Genomic DNA, 22,811 nt, shown 5'->3' on the forward strand with positions numbered 1-22,811 from the left:
TCTAGGGAAGGGGGCCCCAGCATTGAGATCCTCCAGAGACTGGCCAGTGATCTTCACAGCCCCCCAGTCAGAGGCGGCCTTCAACAAACTTCTGGACAGAAGCATTTCCTAACAGTTATTTTTTCACCATTTCAGTTTTTAATGAGTTATGCTATGTAAAGAATCGCCTCTACACAAGGAACGAGGAACTTGAGGAAAGTTTAGATCCATTTTCCTTAAATCATCAGACAACAGTGCCTTGTAAGGATTTAGTCAGAATCAAGTCTTTCGTGATCTCACCAGATTCGTGCCCTACAATCATGTCATATTCTTAAATCTGCCCTCATTTCCAGTCCTGATCTGGAAACCTGGTCCCATGACATTTGGGGAAGATGACATGATATTTATTTTATGACTTGGATTTTGTAATAGCCATAGGAGCCTTTTATGAACTTATTCTGTTTTGCCTGTTGCCTCACCAACACATTCATAATTTATTTTTTGCAGTATGTCAAACCAGGCACTAAAAAGGAACTTCATCAGCGATCCTATAAGACAAAAGTCTAGGACTTAGTCCCTAATATTCTGAAAATTGGTTTCTGAATGAAATAATCCATTACACTAAGACTGCAAGAAGTCTGAAGCAATTGCACAGTATAATATTCTAATTTTTCATTTCTTTCCTTCGTGTATATTTCTGTTAGACTTTCCTTAGGGGAGAATTTAAGGGAATATTTCGATGTGTAGAAGCTATCAATCATATGCTACAGATAAAACATGATCAGTGTAAAATCAAGTGCTTAAGCGAAAATGCACACATGATTTATTGACATGCAAGGGATCAGTGTTGCCCAGACATTTACTGGTGAACCTTAGAATGGTTTTGTGAGGCAGTATTTGACAAGATCTCCTGGCTATTGTAGCTGTAAGTTCTGTCTCCATTCCACAAAGCCACGGGTGGAATGGGAACGGAGTTTCTAAGGGGGATAGAGAGGTTGACAGTTAGATATTGACATAACATATAATTTCTTCTAGCTGAGAATCCACAGCCCCATTTCATCTCACTCCTAATTTAGCAAATTGATTTATGGTGCTTAGAGTCTCCTCCCTCTGATCTCTTTCTCCAGAACCCACTCCCACCTCCTCAGCACCCACCCCCCTGCCAGTTCATGCAGTACTTTGATCCCCCAACTTTGGAGGTCTGCTTAGCACATAGTTATTTTGTGCATCTTTGTGTAGCCTGTGGCTTCAATAATTTTTTTTAGTAAATATGTGTGAGTGAGCTCCTCTATGCTAATTACTAGGTATAGCAAACTGAACAAGATAAATCCCCGTCCTCATGAAGCCACTATGCTAATTACAATATACAGAAAACTGAACAAGATAAATCCCCATCCTCATGAAGCCACTATGCTAATTACAATGTACAGAAAACTGAACAGGATAAATCCCCATCCTCATGAAGCCACCTGCCTGGGATGGGACAAGTGAGTAGTGGGGAGACAGATGAGAAAAGAGGCAATGACAAAGGACTCTTCCATGTGCCATGTTAGTGGACGTATAGGACACTTTGGGAGGACCAAGGATGGGCAGGCCCAGAACATGATGGAGGGCTTTCTAGATGGAATAAACCCAATCATCTGCACACCGTAGCTGTGATTCCTGATCAAGCCCTTTATTTTTTCTATGCCAATTTAACCTAGAGCGTGGGGACCTGCTATTCACATGTGTAGCTTCAGCAAAAGTCCCCTGAGGTTTTGATTAAACTAAAGCAGGGTGATATTTAGACGCTTGTATTTTGGTTAACACATCAGATGGACTCACTCTTCTAAAAGAGAAAGAAGGGGAAGGGAAGTCACAGCCACAATAGTCATCCTCTCTTAGAGAATTTACCCAGGCCCTGCCCACAGTCACCCCTCCCTAAGAGGCACCCCAGAAGTTCAGATCCCATCCTGGCCCAAGATTAAGAAATTTGTTCCGTTTTAGGGGAAGAGGTTCAAAGTTCACTCTAACGTGGCATTTTGGGGTCTTGAGTCTGGAGTTGTTGTTTCCTGATAAAGTTTCCCCACCAGCCTCATTTCAGCTTAAACAACAGATGTTTATTTCTCACAGTTTTGAAGGCTGAAGTCCAAGATTAAGGTGTCCATAGGGGTGGTTTCTCCTGAGGCCTCTCTCCTTGGCTTGCAGACCACTGTCTTCTCACTGTATCCAGAAATGTCCTTTTCTCCGTGTGTCTGCATCCCTGGTGCCTCTTCCTCTTCTCATGAGGACACAAGTCCTATTGGATTAGGGCCCAACCCTAAAGACCTCATTTAACCTTAACTACCTCTCTAAAGGCCCAATCTCCAAATACATTGGGAGTTAGGGCTTAACTATATGAATTTGGCGGGGGGACACAATTCAGTCCATAACAGAGACCCACTGTCTCGTTGGGTTGACTTGACAAAGTCTACCCCAGCCGTCTGCTGCAGTCTCTGTGCTCCAGGAATAATCATTCATCTATCTCTTTTAACTGTTATTAGACACACACACACACACACACACACACACACACACACACACACACACACAAACACACACACACAGAGGATTTGATTCTAATTTTCTGGGACTCTTAATGAAACAACACTGGAGAAGACCCCTGAGCTAAAAGAGCCAGTCCTGTCTCCCTGGTCATGTAAATATAAATATACACATACATATATATACACATATATGTTTATGTACAGTTATATTTATATTATTTTATTTTTATTTACATGAACTTGATCATTCCTACACAATGCAACAAACCAAACATATACTCATCCATTACAATACTTAACCATGAAACACTAGAGATTTTTTAAACTAAAATGAGGACCAAAATAAGTATATAGGATGTCACCATTTTTAACACTTCAAAAATACACAAATAATTTATCCTCTTTGGAAATATTTATAAACAAAGAGAAAAATATCACTCATAATCCTACTACTCAAAGAGCCTCAGGAACTTGCAGAAAGGAGGGACTTTTGATTGACTCTGGCCTTGGAGCCAGCATTTGGAATAAGGTTAACAAGTGTCACAGTGAGAGGGTAGCCAGCCAGTACCAGGCTCTGTGGACCCTCCGGGCCACTGGCACAGTGGCTTTTACACAGAAAGTGTCCGATAAATGGCCGTCAGGTTGACAAAAGCCTGGCTGAAAACACTCTGGCTTAAACCCTAAATGGCCTTTCTATAAAAATACTTTTTATTAACATTTCACTGAAAGATAAGAAATCTCAAATTATAAAGATGCTGATTCCAGATTTGCACCTTTCAGCTCAAGTGTTCAACTCAGCAGTCACGCTCTGAGAAAAACATTCCTTCAGGGAAAGAGTCTGAGAGAAGGTAAGTTCTTCCTTCCCAAGGACCTCACGGAGCTGACATAGTAAATTAAATCTGACCTATGAGCAGAGTGAATGAAGGCAGGGTATCAAGCATCCAGTAGGTCAGAGATACCTGGGATTGGCAGGTAGGGCCCAGGTCCTCCCCACCTCAAGCAGGAAAGTAACCCCCTGCCCACACAGGTTGAGATGCCAGCTGGAGAGGAGGGCGGCCCAGGTGGTCTCCTCCCCCCACCCAGAGGGCCACCCTGCATTACACCCACCACATTTCAGACCTAATTAAGAGTTCCACCGTTATCCTGTACAGCGAACTGATATCAGTGCTTTTGTCTTTCTTGGTCTATGAGGAGAGCAAAGTTCAGGTTGACTAACGAGCGGATTAACTCTGCTCTCCTCATTTCTTTGGTTCAAAACACACGACCTACAAGACTGACCTGAGGAGCAGAGCCATCAAATGTGCTTACTCAAGGGTTTGTCGCTCTCCCTGCCCCTCACAATAATTAATCTTGTGTCTGGTAGATCATTAGGTCCTACCCCTTTCAACCACCTGAACTGGGCCCCGGATTTAAGGTACTTTGGCTGCCTGGGGAGTCAGGGCCCACACTTTTAGATCAGGGGTCTTCTCCAGGGCTGTTTCATTAAGGAGTCCCAAAACTCAGGAGCAAACCCGTGCATTCTGATGCACAGAGATAATTTTTTTCTCCTTTGGAGTTTTCCTGTGTTGCTCTTAGCAAAGGTAGCAGAAGCCCTTAAATGAGTGAAGTCCTCAGGCATATGCCAGGGTGTAAAGGCCCCTGTCTGTGTTCAGCCAAGGGGAAGTCAGAATTATCAGGCAGCCCTAGGATCCAAAGCAGAGTCTGACCCTCGGAATCTTCTTATACCTCCCCCGGGGCTGTGGACCATTTCCCTGCCCACGTTCTTGACTGCAACTAACTTTTACGAAAAATGGCTGCTCTGTCAGAACCTAAAGAGGACTGCATTTCAGAGGAGGTTAGTAGAACCTTAGCGTTAATGCTTCAGTTTATGGGTACGGCTATTTGTGCACCCAACTAGATTCATTTATGCAGTCACTAACAGGTTGTTTTAGAGAGTTCCCTGAGTTTAACTGGAGCCTTTCTAATTTTATCAGCCGATTTGCGTGTTACACTTTCAGATTAAAAACAAAATCTTGCTTGCTTAAAATTGGCAACATTAACCTAAGATTTTTTTTCTTAATCTAGCTACTTGAAGTCATTATTCTTTTTCTTTCTAGACCCTTTCTAGCAATTTCTAAGTCTCTTTAGTTACCTTTTTTAAAGGACTTAACCAATCTGAGGTGATTTTGCTTTCCTGGGTACACAGTGACGACTGGTGAGGAAAGGGGGAGACTTGTCAAGGAGGAGGTTTATTCAGGCAGGAGAATCTAACTTTTCAAAGAGTTATTTATAACCTGAAACAATCCTGTGGTTTATGGGTGGAGCTCTCTCAGATAACCTGCCTTAGGAAGATTCTGCATTGCGCCCTCAGACATCCCAAATATGCATTGTTGAAATACTTTGAACTGAAAAGGAAGTGTGGACAACCTCCATTCCAGGTGTAGGACATGGGGGTAATTATTGCTTATGGGTGGGGGAGGGGATGCACACACACAAACATGCTGTCTACCTTGTTGGACTAATTATTAGTCCACCTTGTAGGACTAATAAGAGTAGGAAGTGAAGATCACACTGAAGTCAAACAGAACTGGATTCAAATCCCTGCTCTCGGACTTCCTAGCTGTGGGAATTTGAAGGGGGAGAAAGAGACCCTTTCAGGCCAGTTGGATACCCAAACCCAACAGTTACATGGGCATTTTTTGCCTTATTCCTTTTTACACTCAGTTGCCACTCTTAGAATCCTTTCTTGAATAATACAGAAAAAGAATGGAATAAAGTAACGGGTAATACCATTTTCTCATAATCTTTCTTCTTACTTGGGTTGTGCAAATTAAAATGGGACTAATGCATTTCTCATTCACTTAGCAAGCATTTGTTGCCAAATGTTAGAGAAAATACCCCACTGCCCTGTATTTCCCAAACAGTAAAACAGAGATGCCAGAAAATGAGTTCATACTCCTGACCATCAGGATTACTCATGTAGAATTAAGGTCCAGAAGTAGTAGTTATGCATCCAGAGTTCTGTCCTCCACGAGTCTAATCCTGTATATGAGCATGAGCAAAAATCAGTGACTACTGTTCTTATTACCCAGACTGGTACTATAATATGCAGCTAAGAGATAATTCTGTTATGATTCTTGATGGCTTCCATATTCATATAAAAGGGACGATCCATCCCACGCTCTGGCTTCTCGGTTCCTAAGGCCAACCTACCTCAGCCGTCGACTCCCGTGGTTCTATTCTAGGTCTTCCCAACACCAATGACTGCATCGCTTCCAAACTCTCAGATCCAAGTACACCACTCATGGACCATCATCTCCCCCCTTTGCAGCTCACTTCTTTGCCCGCAGTCTATTGATCTTAACTACACGACTGCACCCATGTTTCACCTCCCTCCTGAGCTGAGATTCCTCCATAGATAACTTGCCCCTTTATCTCTCTGTCACTCTCACCTGGCAAAGTCCAACCTTGGTTAAACCCAATTCTGTCTACCCTTTACTTGTTCTAGGCAGCAGCAGAGTCTTTCTGACCACAAATCTCAAGGGCCCTTTAGCACTTCCAGGAAGCACTCCCCTTTCCCACATTTAAAGAAGGCTATTTCATAGTTTCTTCTTTTTCCTCAAACCTATAGCACTTGTTCCCGCTCCACCGTCAGCTGATGACCTGCCTTCCTTCACTGAGACGATGGAGGCCATCAGAACCCAACCAGCTTGCCTCAGCAGTAGCCACTCTGCTAACCTGCCTGCACGTGGAGTCACAGGCTCTGTTCTTTCTTGTTCCCACCATCTCAGGTCAACCTCTGTATTTGTGCGCAGGATCCTAGCCCACCTTGCCTTCTAAGAAACTCTGGTCCTGGGATCTGTCTCCTGCATAGTCAATTCTCCTCTCTGCTGGAACTTTCCCATCTCATCACGTAACATTTCTGCTCAAAACTGGCTTTTTTCATACAACATTCTTTCCATAGCCTTCAGGTCCTAGATGGGCTGCTCCCACCTACTGCTGCCTCCTTCTTTTCCACTTATTTCCAGCCTCACTGGTTGTCTTTCCCACCCTTGAATACAGCAAGCCCAGTGTGCCCTCAGGGCCTTTGTACTTCATGCTGGGAACATTTCCCCCAGGTACTGAAATGGCGTACTCCCCCTCTTCATTTAGGATTTTTCTCAATGTCAAAGGCCTGCTCGGAGTGGCCTCCATAACCACCCAACGTAAAACAGTCTCCACCCACCTGCAGTCAGTCTCCAGGCTCCATCATGCTTTGTTTTCACTCGTGGTGCTCATGGTGTAATTTCTGTGCGTTTGCTCCCGGTATTAAAGTACAGCCTCTAAGGTCAAGGATGCACGTGCCTGTCCTATTCAGAGCTATTCCCCAGCACTGGCTAGAACAACACCTGGCATGTGGTAGGCCCTCCATAAAACATTTGTACCCAATAGGCATGGGTCCAGGCCCTGGCTCGGCCACTTAACTTGGTGGCCTTAAACTTCTCTGAGGCTCAATTTCTGAATCTACAGCAATATAGATGAGTGATAAAAATAGGACACGCTTCATCAGACTGTTAAAAGGTTGTCTGAGGATGAGAGGAAATACTGCCAGGGATGCTCTCAGCATTTGCCCAGCATGTAGTGAGGATACAGGAAGGATTGATTTGTATGATGAGTCTCATGAGCTGATCCTGTAACTGTTTCTCTGTGGGTCTCCTCCACCGCTCTGGTTGCAAAATACATAGATTTCAGTGAAGCTAAACGCATATTTAAACAATATACAGAAAGGTTGAAAGTGCCAAAAATAATGAGTTGCTACCCATAATCAAGGGTTTAATTCCTTCATTCAAGATGTTTTCTTTAAAGGAATTCACTGCCCCAAGAATAGTACCTGTGAGATGGATGGATGGATGGATGGATGGATGGATGGATGGATGGATGAACGAGGAGTAGTTCAAAATGATGCCTGAACTGTGGATTATAGTTTAACAAATATATGTGGGAAAAGAACTAGGTCAGAAGTACTACAGTGCCCAAGTGCATCTTTTGCTTAGAGACCTTGTCTTAGAAAATCACAATGTAGGCAACGAGAGAGTGGACCTCGGCTTCCCACACAGCCCCTGGAAAGGCAGAGGGGGTCGGTATGAGGTTCTTGGATGCTGACCGGTATTTAATGAAACAGCAAGAATTTTCCTGCCATCTGAGAGAAGGGGAGGTACCCACTCATCACGTGATCCAGCAAGTTTTAGGGAGCAGGAACCTCCACGATGCATTTGGAGGTAAGGCAGCTGCTGCTGTCAGGGGATGAGGGCCCTGAGGTGGCAGAGTGCCTAGGGGCTAACAGCAAGCCCATCCGTGGACCTTAGTGGGCTTTTCTTAATTTCTCATGGAAGATGAGTATCCCTGTGCCATGTCACGGGACGACAGACATTGCACTAGAGAGAGACACACACACATTTTGCCTAGAACCTAGGTATATTTTTCCATGGGAATACATCTTAGAAATTTTAAAGCAAGTCAGTGAGGGGGGAATGGTTTGTATGAAAGCAAAATCATGTTATGGGCATCTTTTCCGGAACATCTTTCATTCTGTGAGGAGTAAATATTGTTGCAGTCTCACCACACACTCTTGTGGATGAACCGTGTGCATCCCTCCCCGGGTGATCCCTCACGTTGCCTGTCTATTCAGTCAGAGGGAGTGGGTGGCTGCAGGGAGCTCCGTGCAAAATGCAGTCCTTGTCTTTCACTGAACAGACTGTCTGATCCAGATGGAAAGGCAGCTGACATACTTCCTATGATCTAACTTACGCAGAGGTTTTGCAGTTCATTAATTTAAAAGCTGTTTTTAAAAAGTAGAATTAAAGCAGGTTTTTTTTTCCTCCAACCTCATAGATTTAGATGCAAAGACCTAACTCTTGTCACTCCTCCATCCTTAGCTGGACTTGCTGGTGGTAAAGGACAAAACCAGCGTCTGAAGGACAGTGATTTTGAGGAAGTTCATAATCTGTAAAAAAGAGATGCTAAATTTAAAGAGAGTGCAAAGAAAGAGATTGGCCAAAGGGACTCCTTTCTTTTCCTCAACACCCTCTTCCAATCAGTCACCAAGTTCCATCCATTTACCATCCAATGGTACAAGCCTCCGCTCTGCTCTCCTAACCATACTGTCAAGACCCTCTTTAGGGTTTGCCTGGACCATTACAGCTGTCTCCAAATTAGTCCTCTGCCTCTATCTTGTGCTTTCTAAATTCATGGTTCTCAGCCTGGGGTCCACCCTGGACTTGATGCCAAAAACTCGGCCTTGTGCACTGGTGCCGAATCGAATCTCAGACAGAGTTTTGGGTGAAGTAGAAAAGAATAGCTTTATTGCTTTGCCAGGCAAAGGGGGACACAGTGGGCTTGCGCCCCTCAAAAACTGTGTCCCCCAACTCGGTAGGATTAGGGAGGAGTTTTAGAGCAATAGTTCAAGGGTGGCATTGCTGACAAGATTAGGGTGAGTTGCAGGGCCTGCACTCCTTTAATCTGGTATCAGGTACTCTCTTGATGAGCTTCTCTGGTTCCTTTAATCTGGCCTCAGGTGATTTTCTCTGGAATGAAGAATGCTGACATCTTCCATTTGTTGGGGGTTTTAGTTCTGTAGAAGAGCTCAAAGGTATTGTTATGTGTATCCCTTGAGGGGGAACCAGGACCCTGCCCCAAGGCTGCACTATTCTTTCTTGACTGCTCCTCCCTTGTCTCTGCATCCCCTCTCTTCCCTGATTAGCAGCTGTTCAAATCTGCCCTTTGGAACTCAGGAAAGGTTATGGAGGCTGGAGTCTGTTCCCTACAAACAAGAAACGGGGGACATGGAAAGGCTTCCATGCCCAGGAGCCCCAAAGGGTCCTGCTGGGTTTCAGACTCACCTGGGGAGCTTTCAGGATTGATGCTGGTCCACCCCCACAGGGTCTGCCTCCCCTGGTCTGGAGAGGCCCTTTGCCCCTACAGAAAACCCCTGCACTGTGGCCTCTAGGCTATCATACAATGAACCTTCAGAGCACAATCTAAGCATGGCAGTCCCCTGTCCAGAGCGTCTCTGATCGTCTTCAGTGAGTACATATTACTTCTTAAATTTTATCTTTTTTTTAATTGGGGTATACGTGTTCTACAATGCTGTGTCAGTTTCCGCTGTACAACAAAGTGAATCAACTATATGTATACATATATCCCCTCCCTCTTGGACCTCTCTCCTAACCACACCCCCCCCCCATTCCACCCATCTAGTTCACCACAGAACACCGACCTGAACTCCCTGTGCTATACAGCAGGTTCCCACTATCTATCTATTTTACACATGGTAATGTATATATGTCAGTCCTAATTTCCCAGTTCATCCCACGCCCCCCTCCCCCACTGTGTCCACACGTCCATTTTCTATGTCTGCATCTCTGTTCCTGCCCTCCAAATTGGTTCATCTGTACCATTTTTCTAGATTCCACATATATGTGTTAAAATGTTATTTACCGAAAAATAAAGCCAAACTTTCAATGGCTGTCTCTTACCTATATGGTAAAGTTCAAATTCCTAAACATATACCACAATAAAAAAGAAACAAAAATAATTAAAATGTCCCAAACATGGAACTGCCCATCCCCTGCAGAGCCTCACAGCCACCACACATTCCAGCTCAGGGAGGTGGAAGGGCTTGTGGCTCCCCAAACACCGAGCTGGTGTGCATCTCCCTGCCTTTGCTGCTGCATTTCCCTCTGCCCACAGCATCCTTCCTCCCCGTCCTCCCCTGGCTCATTCCTTCTCATCCAGAGATACCCAGTTCAGGAATCCTCAGCCTTCTGAGCAAACCTTGGTCACATCTCCAACTGTGAAGTAGTGAAGCAGTGAAGCAGTGAGTTGCCCCATTTGTCAAAGATTAATTTGTTAACAGAAGATGCCAGGTTCCCTATGGCTCTCTAGGGCCTCAGGAGTGATGATGATGGGCAAGCCTCCCCCTGTGACACTCACAGCAGCCCCTGGCTCACCTCTCTATCTGCATTTCTCCCTCTCATGCACTTTTGTGGCACCCTCCCTGACTTCTGTCCCCCTGGCTTTGAGAATATATTCTGGCATGGTTTGACTTTAGTATGACCCGTCAGTGCATCAGCACACAAAATGGTTGCAGTTACAGAAGGAACATGGGATCATAAAAGGATTGTTACTTAAGGGGAGGTTGTCATTCAAGGAGACTAGAGAGATAAGTCTTACATGTATAATACAGAACATAAATTATTCTATATACTGTATTAAGTGTATTATCCACACACATGTATTTCCAAAAAGTTGGGAAATGGAATAAACTCATTTTTAGAAAGGGTAGCTATTTTTCCAAATAATATAGTTAATATATTTTTCTTTGCCTCCAAACACCTCTCCTGGTGTTTTAAATTTAAAGCTATGAATTCAATTGTTAATCATGAACTGCCAATTTCTTGCCCCTACTAAGTGTCCTAAAAGTCTGTAAACACAAAGAAAATTGTGTGTGTGTGTGTGTGTGTGTGTGTGTGTGTACGTACACATGCACATGCCCTGCCTTGATCCAGAAAAGATTTCAGGCTAACTTACAAAATACATGAGCATGTACTTTTTGCCAGTGAAGAGTGGGCCTCCAGGATCAGCTAAGTGTGCCCGTGACAGTAGCAGGCACACTGATCTCTAAGTGTTCAATCGGTCCTTGCTAGAAAAGGAACAAGGATAGTTATACTGTTCATAGTTTCCAGGGTGATGAAAATTGACCACAGTTGCTCAGGAGAAACATAACCATTGTTGGTTCTATGATGAGGCAGATATTTCTCGCAAGGCAAAACAATGTGTTGAAAATGAGTTGTGGATCACCAAGGAAATAAAGTGAAGAAAGTTGTCTCAGTTTTCTATTGTCACAGAACAAATTACCACAAAGCTAGCAGTTAAAATGACATGTATTAGCTCACAGTTCTGCAGGTCAGAAGTTCAGCACAGATGGCTGGGTCCTCTGTTCAGTGTACTGCAGGTTAATACCTGAAATCAAGGTGTCAGCCAGGCTGAGTTCTCATCTGGATACTCTAGGGGAAATCCTGCTGTCAAGCTCAATCTTGTTGGAAGAATTCAGTTCCTTGTGGTTGTAGGACTGAGGTTCCCATTTCTTTGCTGCCTCTTCAAACTTGTAATAGCACATCAAATCCTTCTCACTTTGAATCTCTGATTCTCTCTTTCTCACTCCTTCTCCCTTTCTCTTTCTCTCCCTCTCTCACCTCTAGACCCAAATTTAAAGGTCTCCTGTAATTAGGTTAGGCCCATCAATATAATCTCCCTTTCTCAAAGTCAGCTGTGACATATAATGTAACCTAGTCACAGGAATAACTCACAGTCCCTGGGATTATGCAGGGCTCATATACCAGGGGCAGGAAATCTTGGGGCCCCGTCTTAGAATTCTGCCTGCCACAAAGGCTTGAAAGGGCCCCTCCAGCCCTCCTGGTGTTTGGGAGTTGAAGATGGAGGAGGAAACAGAGGAGACAAGCCATCCCAACTCAGTCCAGAATTCCTAAATACCCACATAATATAGAAGCCCACTCCCAGTGCTGGTCCTTGAGAAAGCAATGCTGCCCTGCCTCAAACAGCTTTCCTCCCCCAGGAGCTGACAAATACTTGCCCTATATTCAGCCTGATCCCTAACTCCCTACCTGCTTCTCCTGTCTTCTGATGGAACTCCTCCAGAAATTCTGCCCACCCCCACCTCCCTGCCCACATCAGCCCTGTGACCCCACATCCCAGGATCTCTAACCATGGCCACCCATCCCAGGATCTCTAACCATGGTCCCTCATCCCAGGTCCATGGGCCCTAAGATCAGCTCCAAAGTGAGCTGAGGGAGATGCACTCATCAGCTATCTCATCTGCCAACTGAAGGGTGTAGAAGTGAACATAAGATCACTGCACTGTTGCTTTTATTTTTTTCTTTATTTCATTAAGGCCAGGTTTTGCTTGCAAAATGATTAAAAGAGCAGCTTGACATGAATTTGTTGGAAAACTGAGGATAGAAAAATATGGACAAGACTCCAAGCATATTAAGTTAATCCAGATGAGTGTGACACAGCAGACAGTGCATTTTTGGTCCTGAGGTGTATATTTATAATACAGTCTGCCTTAGCAGAAAAATGATCTAGCCATAGGGAAAGGGCTGATAGAGCCTCCAGAACTACCTTTTGGTCACATCTCTTTCTCACAGCCAGCCAAGCATGTCCCTCTATTGACCTCTTTCCGCTTCATGTTTCTGGTCTGTAAAGTAAAGAATCAAATATTAGACAATCTTCTAACATAATTCTTAATAATAAAAGGTCATAGGTTAAAAAACAACTAACAATATAAATAATAATTGGCCTGAATTAGAGCATTTACTATGTGCCAGCCTTCATGCTAAGTGTTGTACACGCTTCATCTCATTTAGTTCTCAGGAGAACTCAGTGAGGTAGTTCTATTCTGGCCTCCATTTGTTAGAAAGGAAAGCTGAGAATTAGTGGAATTGATTGCCTGTCTCTGGGCCTCGTGGTATGGGGAGGAGCTGGCAGAGAAAGGGGAGCACCAACCAGCTCGAGCTCGCAAAACCATATTGTACACCTGCCTATCACAATCTCCATAAATGCCCAGACTGTCCATCTGTTCACTCCAGATTCAGGAAATTCAACATCCATTCCTGAATTTTTCATCTCTTTGCAAAGTAGGAATAAAACATTAATTGGTTATTATACTATATAAAATCATCTTTAAACCAATGGCTAAGATCAATTTTTGGTTAAATACCAGAGTAGGAAACAAACTGTGAGAATGACATCATCAAGATGCTGGTTAAGGAGACCCCATCTCTGTCCCCCTACAAAGATCAACAATTAGACAGCTATCCACTAACAAACACAGCTCTGGGAGATCTGTGGAGTCCACTTAAGAAACTTTAGCAACATAGTCAACAGAAAACCTGAGAATAATCACACAAGAAGAGAAGGAAGACAGCTTCATTTGCCTGCATCATCCCGTTCCCCAGGCTGGCACTGCTCAGCACCAAAAGAGAACTCCCCAGCTAGAAAGAGTTCTCCTCACTAGGAAAGGGAAAGCAGAATGAGCAACCAGCTTCTCCAGGCTTTGGGGGCATCACGCAAAGATCCCTCTTGGCTTTCACTGCACCCAGACCAGCAAAGTCAAGATGGCTAGGAACAAGGAAGAAAAGCAGGATCTACCAATAGCCGCCATGAGGTGGGAGTGATTGTGGTTCACAGTGACCTGCTCTATAAACAAACCCAGCAGCTTTTACCAAAGAAGAAGGAACCAATGACCAGCACAGCTGCAGTGGAACCACTGCAGATTTTAGCAGCTTTTGCCCCACAGGTATTCGTGTTTGCTCATGCAAACTATCTGGGTCCCTCCCTGCCCCTGCCAGAGCCTGGGAACCACAACAGGAGCCAGCCCAGGCCTCTGAGGATGCACAAGTGTAAGATGCCATCCTCTACACCCTATGGCTGACCACCATCGTGCATGCACTCGGGGCTGGTTCCTCCAGCTGTGCACCTGCGTGCTGCCAGCCTGACCCTTGTCATCAGCCTGCACTGTGTGCACACACTCAAGGGGAGACCGTACAGCCACAGGAGAGCACGACTAACAGCCAAAGCCCCCACAGCTGCTTGTGGGCCCAAAGTAGGCACTGTCTTCTGTCACTGGCCTGCATCACTGTGCTTACCTGAAGCTAGCCCCTCTAGCTGTGCACCTGCACACCCCTCGCTTGACCCCCATCTCCAGCTTCCACTGCTGTGCACTCGTGGCAAGATTCAGCAGGAACAGTAGTATGTGCTGAAAGCCACAGCACCCACAGTTGGCCCCAGCCCTTGCTGCCTGCCTTGGCCCTCACCACTACATGAGTGTCTGCAACTGGCCCCTGCCACTACACAGCACCTGCAGCTGCACCTCACAGTTGAGTGTGTGCACACCATTGGCTCTGGCCACCAGCACTGTGTGCCCTGGTCCCTAGCTGCTGGACCTGGAGAGACTGCTGAAGACCACGATAGCCCTGGCAGCCACAACAGACCCCCTCAACAGTGATCAGTGAACCAAAAAGTTGTCAATGCTGTGAACCCCACCAGCCTGGGCCAAAGAGACACTGTGTCCCCCTAGACTCAGAGCTTCCAAAATCCCCTGCAGTTAGCACCCTGCAACACTAGACGTGAGGTCACAACATGCTCCAGCATGTTCCCACCCACAGGTGAAAGTCTTCCCTTACCACAGTTAGTCTATAGAGTCTGGAAGTGATGATTGCTTCTTAAATTGCACAGACCCCTATGCAAGGCTACAGGGATCATGAAGAATCAGGGAAATGTGATTCCACCAAAGGAATACAGTAAACCTCCAAACTGGCCCCAAAGAAACAGGTCTAAGAATTACCTGGCCAAAAATTCAAAATGATTGTTCTAAAGATACTCAGAGAGATACAAGAGAACACAGATAAGTAATTCGACAATATCAGGAAAACAATACAAGAATAAAATAAGAAATTTAACAAAGACTTGGAAAACATACAAAAGAACTAAGCAGAAATTTTGGAGTAGATGAATACAATGACTAAACTGAAGAATACAATAGAGAGCAGACTTGACCAAGCAGAAGAAAGAATAAGTGAGCTTGAAGACAGATCAATTGAAATTATCCAGAGGAGCAAGAAGGAAAAAAGAATGAAACAGAGTGATGAAATCTACATGATCTATGGGATACCATCAAAAGAACCAACTTACAAATTGTTAGAGTTCCAGAAGGAGAAGAGAGAGAAAAGGCAGCAGAAAGCTTATTTAAGGAAATAATGGCTGAGAATCCCAAATCTGGGGAGAGATCTGTATTACCAAGTTCATGAAGCTCACCAAACAAAATCAACTTTAAATGATCCTCTCTAAGACACATAATAATAAAACCATCAAAAATCAAAGACAAATTGAATTTTAAAGCAGCAAGAGAAAAACTTGTTAACTTATAAAGGAACACTCATAAGGCTATCAGCAGATTTCTCAGCAGAAACTTTGGAGGCCAGTGGAGAGTGGGATGATACATTCAAAGCACTGAAAGAAAAAAACTGCCAACCAAGAATACTTTACCTGGCAAATCTGTCCTTCAGAAATGAAGGCAAAATAAAGACTTTTACAGGCAAACAAAAATTAAGGGAGTTTATCACCATTAGACTTGCCTTACAAGAAATGCTTGAAAGGAATTCTTTAAGCTGAAATGAAAACATGTTAATTAGTACCATGAAAACATATGAAAATATGCAACACACTGATATGGGTAGGTATATAGTCAGATTCAGAATAGTCTAATACTATAATATAGTGGAGGGTTAACCACATAACTTTAGGATAAAGGAAAAGGACAAGAGTATTAAAAATAACTAGCTACAATAATTTGTTAATGGATACACAATATAAAAAGAGGTAAATTGTGACATCAAAAACATTAAAGACAAGGGGAGTAAAAGGGTAGAGTTTTGTATACAATCAAAGTTTAGTTATCAGCATAAAATAGATGGTTATATCTATAAAATGTTTTATGTAAGCCTTACGGTGACCACAACATAAAAAGTTAAATTGGATTCACAAAAGATAAAGAGAAGCTCAGAGCATACCACTACAGAAAATCATCGATTCACAAAGGAAAGCAGTAAGAGAGGAAGAAAGGAACAAGGGAACTTCAAAATAGGCAGAAAACAGTTCATAAGGTGGCACTAGTAAGTCCTTATCTATCAGTAATAACTCTAAATGTAAGTGGATTGAATTCTCCAATCAGAAGACATAGAGTAGCTACATGGATTTTTTTTTTTTTAAAAAGGCACAACTTATGTTGCCAACAAGGGACTTAGCTTTAAGGACACACATAAGCTCAAGATAAAAGAATGGAAAAAGATATTCTATGCAAATGAAGCCAAAAAAGGGCAAGGGTAGCTATAATTATATCAGACAAAGTAGACTTTAAGCCAAAAACTCTAACAAGATACAAAGGTCGTTATATAATGATAAACGTGCCTATTCATCAAGAAGATAAAACAATTATAAATGTATATGTACCCCCAACATTGGAGCCCCAACATATATTAAACAAGTACTAACATATCTGAAGAGAGCAGCCAGCAATAATACAATAATAGTAGGAAACTCCAATTCCCTAATGTCAACAAGGGATAGGTCATATAGATAGAAAACCAATAAGGAAATGTTGGACTTGGACCATACTTTAGATCAAATAGAACTAATTGACATATATAAAACATCCCATCTAGCGGTAGCAAAATACACATTGTTCTCAAGCACACATGGAACATTCTTCAGGACAGATCATATGGTAGATCACAAAGGTAGTCTTAGCAAATTTTAAAAGATTGAAATCATACCAAGTATCTCTCTTCCAACCACACAGGTATGGAACTAGAAATCAGTAACAGAGGGAAAGCTGGAAAATTCACAAATACATGGAAATTGAACAACACATTCCTGAACAACCACTGGGTCAAAGGGAAATCAGAAAATACCTTGAGACAAATGAAAATGGAAATATAACATACTAAAACATATGGAATGCTGCAGATATGGTATATATATATATATAATGGAATATTACTCATCCATAAAAAGGAATGAAATTGGGTCACTTGTAGAGATATGGATGGACCTAGGTTCTGTCATACAGAGTGAAGTAAGTCAGAAAGAGAAAAACAAATATATATTAATGCATATATGTGAAATATAGAAAAATGGTACAGATGAACCTATTGCGGGGCAGGAATAGAGACACAGACATAGAGAATGGACATGTGGACACAGTGGGAGAAGGGGAGGGTGGGATGAATTGGGAGATTAGGTTTGACACAAATACACTACAATGTGTAAAACAGATAGCAAGTGGGAACCTGCTGCATAGCACAGGGAGCTCAGCTGGGTGCTCTGTGATGATCTAGATGTGGAGGATGGGAGGGAAGTCCAAGAGGGAGAGGATATATGAATACATATAGCTGATTCACTTCATTGTACAGCAGAAACTAACACAACATTGTAAAGCAATTATACTCTGATTTAAAAAAAAAAATCTGTGGGATGCTGCAAAAACGGTTTTAAGTGAGATGGTTATAAAAATAAATGCCTACAGTAAGAAGAAAGAAATATATCAAATAAATAAGCTAAGTTTATATTTAAAGGAACTGACAAAAACAAAAAGAGCAAACTAAGCCCAAAGTTAAGAGAAAGAAAGATATAACAAAAATCTGAGCAGAAGTAAACTAGAGACCAGAAAAACAATAGAAAAGCCTAACAAACTAAAAACTAATTTTTTGAAAAGATAAACAAAACTGACAAATCTTTAGCTAGACTAAGAGAAAAAGAAGACTCAAAATCAGAAATGAAAGAGGAGACATTACAACTGATACCACAGAAATACAAAGGATAATAAGCTACTACTATGAACAATTTTACACCAACAAATTGGATAACCTAGAAGAAATGGATAAATTCCTAGAAACATACAACCTACTGAAACTGAATCATGAAGAAATAGAAACTCTGAACAGATCAATAATGAGTAAGGAGACTGAATCAGTAATTGAAAAACTCCCCAAAGAAAAGCCCAGGACCAGATGATTTATCAATTATTTCAATCAATCATTTAAAGAATTAATGTCAATCCTTTGCAAACTTCAAAAAAAAATTGATGAGGAAGGAACACTTACAAACTAATTTTATAAGACTAGCATTACCATGATACCAAAGCCAAATAAAGATACTACAAGAAAAAAAAAAAACAACTACAGACCAATATCTCTGATGAATATAGATACAAAAATTCCCAACAAAATATTAGCAAACATAATTCAACCGTACATTAAAAGAATCATACAATATGATCAAGTAGGATTTATCCCTGGGATGCAAATATGCCACAGTATGCAAATCAACATATGCAAACCAATCAATGAGGAAAACAAACAGAATGAAAGATAAAAGTCAAATGATTATGTCAACAGATGCAGAAAACACATGATGATAAGAACATACAGCAAATAGGGCATAGAAGGAACATACCTCAACGTAATACAGGCCATATATAACAACCTCAGAGCTAACATCATACTCAACAGTGAAAGGTTGAAGGCTTTTCCTCTAATATCAGGAACAAGACAAAGGTGCCTAGTCTCACCAACTCTATTCAACATAGTACTGGAGTCCTAGCCAGAGTAATCAGGCAAGAAAAAGAAATAAAAGACATACAAATTGGAAAGAAAGAAGTAAAACTGTCTGTTTGCAATAACATGATCTTATATAGAGAAAATTCTAAAGACTACACCAAAAAACTATTCGAACTAGTCAATTAATTCAGTAAAGTTGCAGGATACAAGATCAACATACAGAAATCAATTGTGTTTCTATGTATTAACAAAATATAAAAAGAAAGCAAGAAATCCCATTCACAGTAGCATCGAGAACAATGAAAAACTTAGAAATGTATTTAACCATGTTATAATTATATATTTCCTCAGTGACCCATCTTTGATTCAGTAAAGTTATTCAGAAAAAAAAAATACATTTAACCAAGGAGGAAAAAGATCTGTACACTGAAAAGTACTCAACTTTGATGAAAGAAATTAAGACACAAATAAAAGACATTCCATGCTCATGGAGTGAAATAATTAATTTTGTTAAAATGTCCACACTACTGAAAGCCACCTATAGATTCATTGCAATCCCTATCAAAATTCCAATGGCATTTTTCTCAGAAATAGGAAAAAAAATCCTAAAATTTGTATGGAGGCACAAAAGACTCCAAATAGCCAAAGCAATTCTGAGAAAGAAGAACAAAACTGGAGGTATTACGCTTTCTGATTTCAAACTATACTACAAAGCAGTAGTAATCAAGAGTATGGTACTGGCATAAAAATAGAAACATAGACCAATGGAACAGAAATGAGAGCTCAGACATAAACCCTCGAGTATACAGTCAACTAATATTTGACAAGGGAGCCAAGAACACTCAGTAGGGAAAGGATAGTGTTTTCAATAAATGGTACTGGGTAAACTAGATAGCCACATGCAGAAGAATGAATTAGACCCCTATCTTACACCACTCACAAAAATTAACTTGAAATGGATTAAAGACTTAAATGAAAGACCTGAAACCATAAAACCCCTCAAAGAATACATAGAGAAAAAGCTCCTTGACATTGGTCTTGGCAACGATATTTTGGATATAACACCACAACAAGCAACAAAGTAAAAATTAGTAAGTGGGACTATAGTAAGTCCCACATACGAAAGAGTTCCATTCTGAGAGCACGTTTGTAAAGTCCAATTGCTTGTAAGTCCAGCAAAGCTAGCCTAGGTACCCAACTAACACAATCGGCTATATGGTACTGTACTGTTATAGGTTTATAACACTTTTCACACAAATAATACATAAAAAACAAACACAAAAAATAAAGAAAACTTTTTTTTGGCCACGCTGCACAGCATGTGGGATCTTATCTCCCTGACCAGGGATCGAACCCGCACCCCTTGCTTTGGAAGCAGGTAGTTTTAACCACTGGACCTCCAGGGACATCCTGAAGAAAACATTTTAATCTTACAGTACAGTACCTTGAAAAGTACATTATTACAGTACAACAGCTGGCATACAGGGGCTGGCATCAAGTGAACAGGCAAGAAGAGTTACTGACTGGAGGAGGGAGAGGAGGTGGGAGATGGTAGAGCTGAAGGATCGTCAGCAATAGGAGACGGAGGGCAAGCTGCAATTTCACTCACACCTGACATTGAACAGGTTCTGGTTCCTTGCTGGATTCAATTCTATCTACCCTCTTGAAAAACTGATCCAGTGATGTCTGGGTAGTAGCTCTATTTTTCTCATCATAGATGACATGGTAGCACTGGATTGCATTCTGAATGGCTGCTGCATCCTTCATGTACCGCTCTACGTTCGGGTCCTGTGCCTCAGAAACTAACAGTGCCTCCTCAAATAAAGAAAATCCCCTTGCTATTTCCTGCATCATGAATCTCTTCTGTTCTTCAGTTACTTCTTCCTCTTGTCTCTCTTCGTCCTTTCTCTGGGCCTCCAATTCCATCAGGTCTTTATTAGTAAGCTTCTCATGTTGCACAACAAGGAGTTCAATGAAGTTGTCCTCTTGCAGATCTAGCTCCAGCTTCTTGCTGAGTGTCACTAAGTTGCTGAAGATCTCTTTGGACTCATCCACCTTCTCAAATCCAGGAAAATCTTGAACAAACTGCGGGCAAAGGTTCTTCCAAACCCCATTCACAGTGATGGCCTCACTCCACTGTCGATTATTTTCACTCTTGTTTCCATCGTTATCATTTGGCACTTCTTAGCAGTACCAGCTACATCACTGCTGCTTTGATGCTTGCTTCCAGACATCCTGGGCTTGAAATAAAGATACTGTACTACTGTACCCTATACAATACAGCAAAGTACACAAAGCACAACCACTTGTAGAGGATGCATGCATGTGACAATGTACGCCAGACACGTGAACTAACTTACGTGATTGGATGTGCGAATGCACGTTCACATCTTTGAAAGTTCCAACTTTAAGGTTCGTATGTAGGGGACTTACTGTAACCTTATATACTCTTCTGCAGGCCACCAACAGATTTGGCTTTTTTTTTACGTAAAAAAAAAAAAAAAGTATTTTTAATTTCTGCAAGGTGTTTCACTAATGAATACATTGTAATTTATCTAACATTCCCTTATTGATTAACCTTTAATTTCTCCTCCAATCTTTTGCTTTATATAAAGAAAGCTACAATAAATTTCCTTTTATACACAGTATTTCACACACAAATAAGTAAAGCTGTGATAAGTTCCTAGACGTGAAATTAATGGTCAATTGCCAGCTTTCTTGGGTGTATGCATGTGTATCAATTAACATTCTCCCCAATAATGTATGAGGCTCCCTGTGTCTCCACACCTTTAGCCACTGTACCAGTTAACAGCCAATCAGACGCCATACCGATTACTTAGAGTTTCATATGGATAATTGTTAAACAGGTATAAAGCTGTTAAGAAGAGAAAACAAGAAGAGAATCCTAAGGTATCAGGGAGGTAGCAATTGCAAAAAGCAGCCGCCATCTGTAAGGCTGGAGGAGCAAGTGAAGAGATTGAAATAATCAACTTAGAAGCTTAGAGGAGGGACCTCGCAGTATTGAAATGCAGACCTCTCTGGAGGAGGATTTTATTCAGCGGTGCTGTGAGCTTGGAGGAGGGACCCCATGGGCCCGGACCTGACTTCTGAGAAGGTTACTGATGCTTCACTGAGATGGAAAAGGTCAGACTGAATCTTAAAGTGCTGGAAGAAACCCAAAACAGGATTCTGCTGCTGCAAAAAAGCATTGACGCTGCAGGTGGAAACAGTTGCTGGGCTAATGTGGACCGGCACAGGAAGCAGAGAGGGCGGAGCTAGCCCCTTCTTCCTCTTTCAGCCTCCTTCTTCCCCTCTGGCATATCCTATTGGCAGTGCCTGCACAGGCGCCAGGTGGCAAAGCAGAGATGGGGTGAGCAGTCTCCGCTCCAGCGTCACAGTTTAGAAGGGTGGGAATGGAGTCGAAAGACAGCTCAAAACCTGGCAGGTCACGCTGGTAAGTTCTCAGACTTTTTGCTCATTGCCAACGTGACAAGTGAAAACTCAGAGCTTGTAGTTTTGATTAGCATTTTTTCTTATTGGGGCTGAGGTTGAATACCTCTTCATTTTTAGAATTGTTTGGTTTTCCTTTCTGTGAACTATCTTTTGATATGCTTTGTTCATGCTTCTTTTCCTTTGGTCGTCGTTTTTGTTTCTTAGACATGAAAGAAATTGGGCTTTTGAATATAATGTGAGTTGGAAATACTTATGCAGGTTTCTCATTTATCTTTTGATATATGGTGGTTTTTCCATGTATGCATTTTAATTTTTTCCAGAGTTGAGTTTATCAATGTTTTCTTTTGTGACTTCAGGGTTTTTCTTCACCTGTAGGAAGACCTTTTCAACTTTGAGATTTTAAAAATGTTCTTCCACTTTTTCCCTAAAGCTCTTATGATTTTGGTTTTAAAATTTAAATATTTGATCAAATTGGAATTTTTTTCTATTATATAATATGAGATATTAATCCAAATGTGTTTCCTTCTTCTGGATTTACTATCCAGATGTCCCAACACCATTTATTAAATAATCCATATTTTCTCCACTGATTTGAAAATTCATCTTTATTATAATTCCCGTATGGTTTTTAAAAAATTTTTTGGTCTATTTCTGGACTTTCTAGTCTATTTTGTTGCTATGGCTATTCATGTACTAGCAC

General features: G+C 41.9%; 1 protein-coding gene across 3 annotated transcripts in view; it reads left to right on the plus strand.

Moving 5' to 3' along the window:
* HECW1 (HECT, C2 and WW domain containing E3 ubiquitin protein ligase 1) overlaps nucleotides 1-22,811 on the plus strand; it is a 314,499-nt gene that overhangs the window by 108,677 nt on the left and 183,011 nt on the right. Inside the window, exon 1 of one of the 3 annotated variants that reach the window (XM_057549481.1) lies at nucleotides 4,283-4,338. The exons of the other annotated variants lie outside the window; for them this stretch is intronic. Within the exon in view, the coding sequence (XP_057405464.1) occupies nucleotides 4,294-4,338 (45 nt within the window). The 5' untranslated portion in view covers nucleotides 4,283-4,293. Of the gene's footprint in view, nucleotides 1-4,282; nucleotides 4,339-22,811 lie in introns of those variants that run through there. 3 annotated transcript variants of the gene reach the window in all.

Source organism: Balaenoptera acutorostrata, chromosome 7 (assembly GCF_949987535.1).
Source record: "Balaenoptera acutorostrata chromosome 7, mBalAcu1.1, whole genome shotgun sequence".
Lineage (NCBI taxonomy): Eukaryota > Metazoa > Chordata > Mammalia > Artiodactyla > Balaenopteridae > Balaenoptera > Balaenoptera acutorostrata.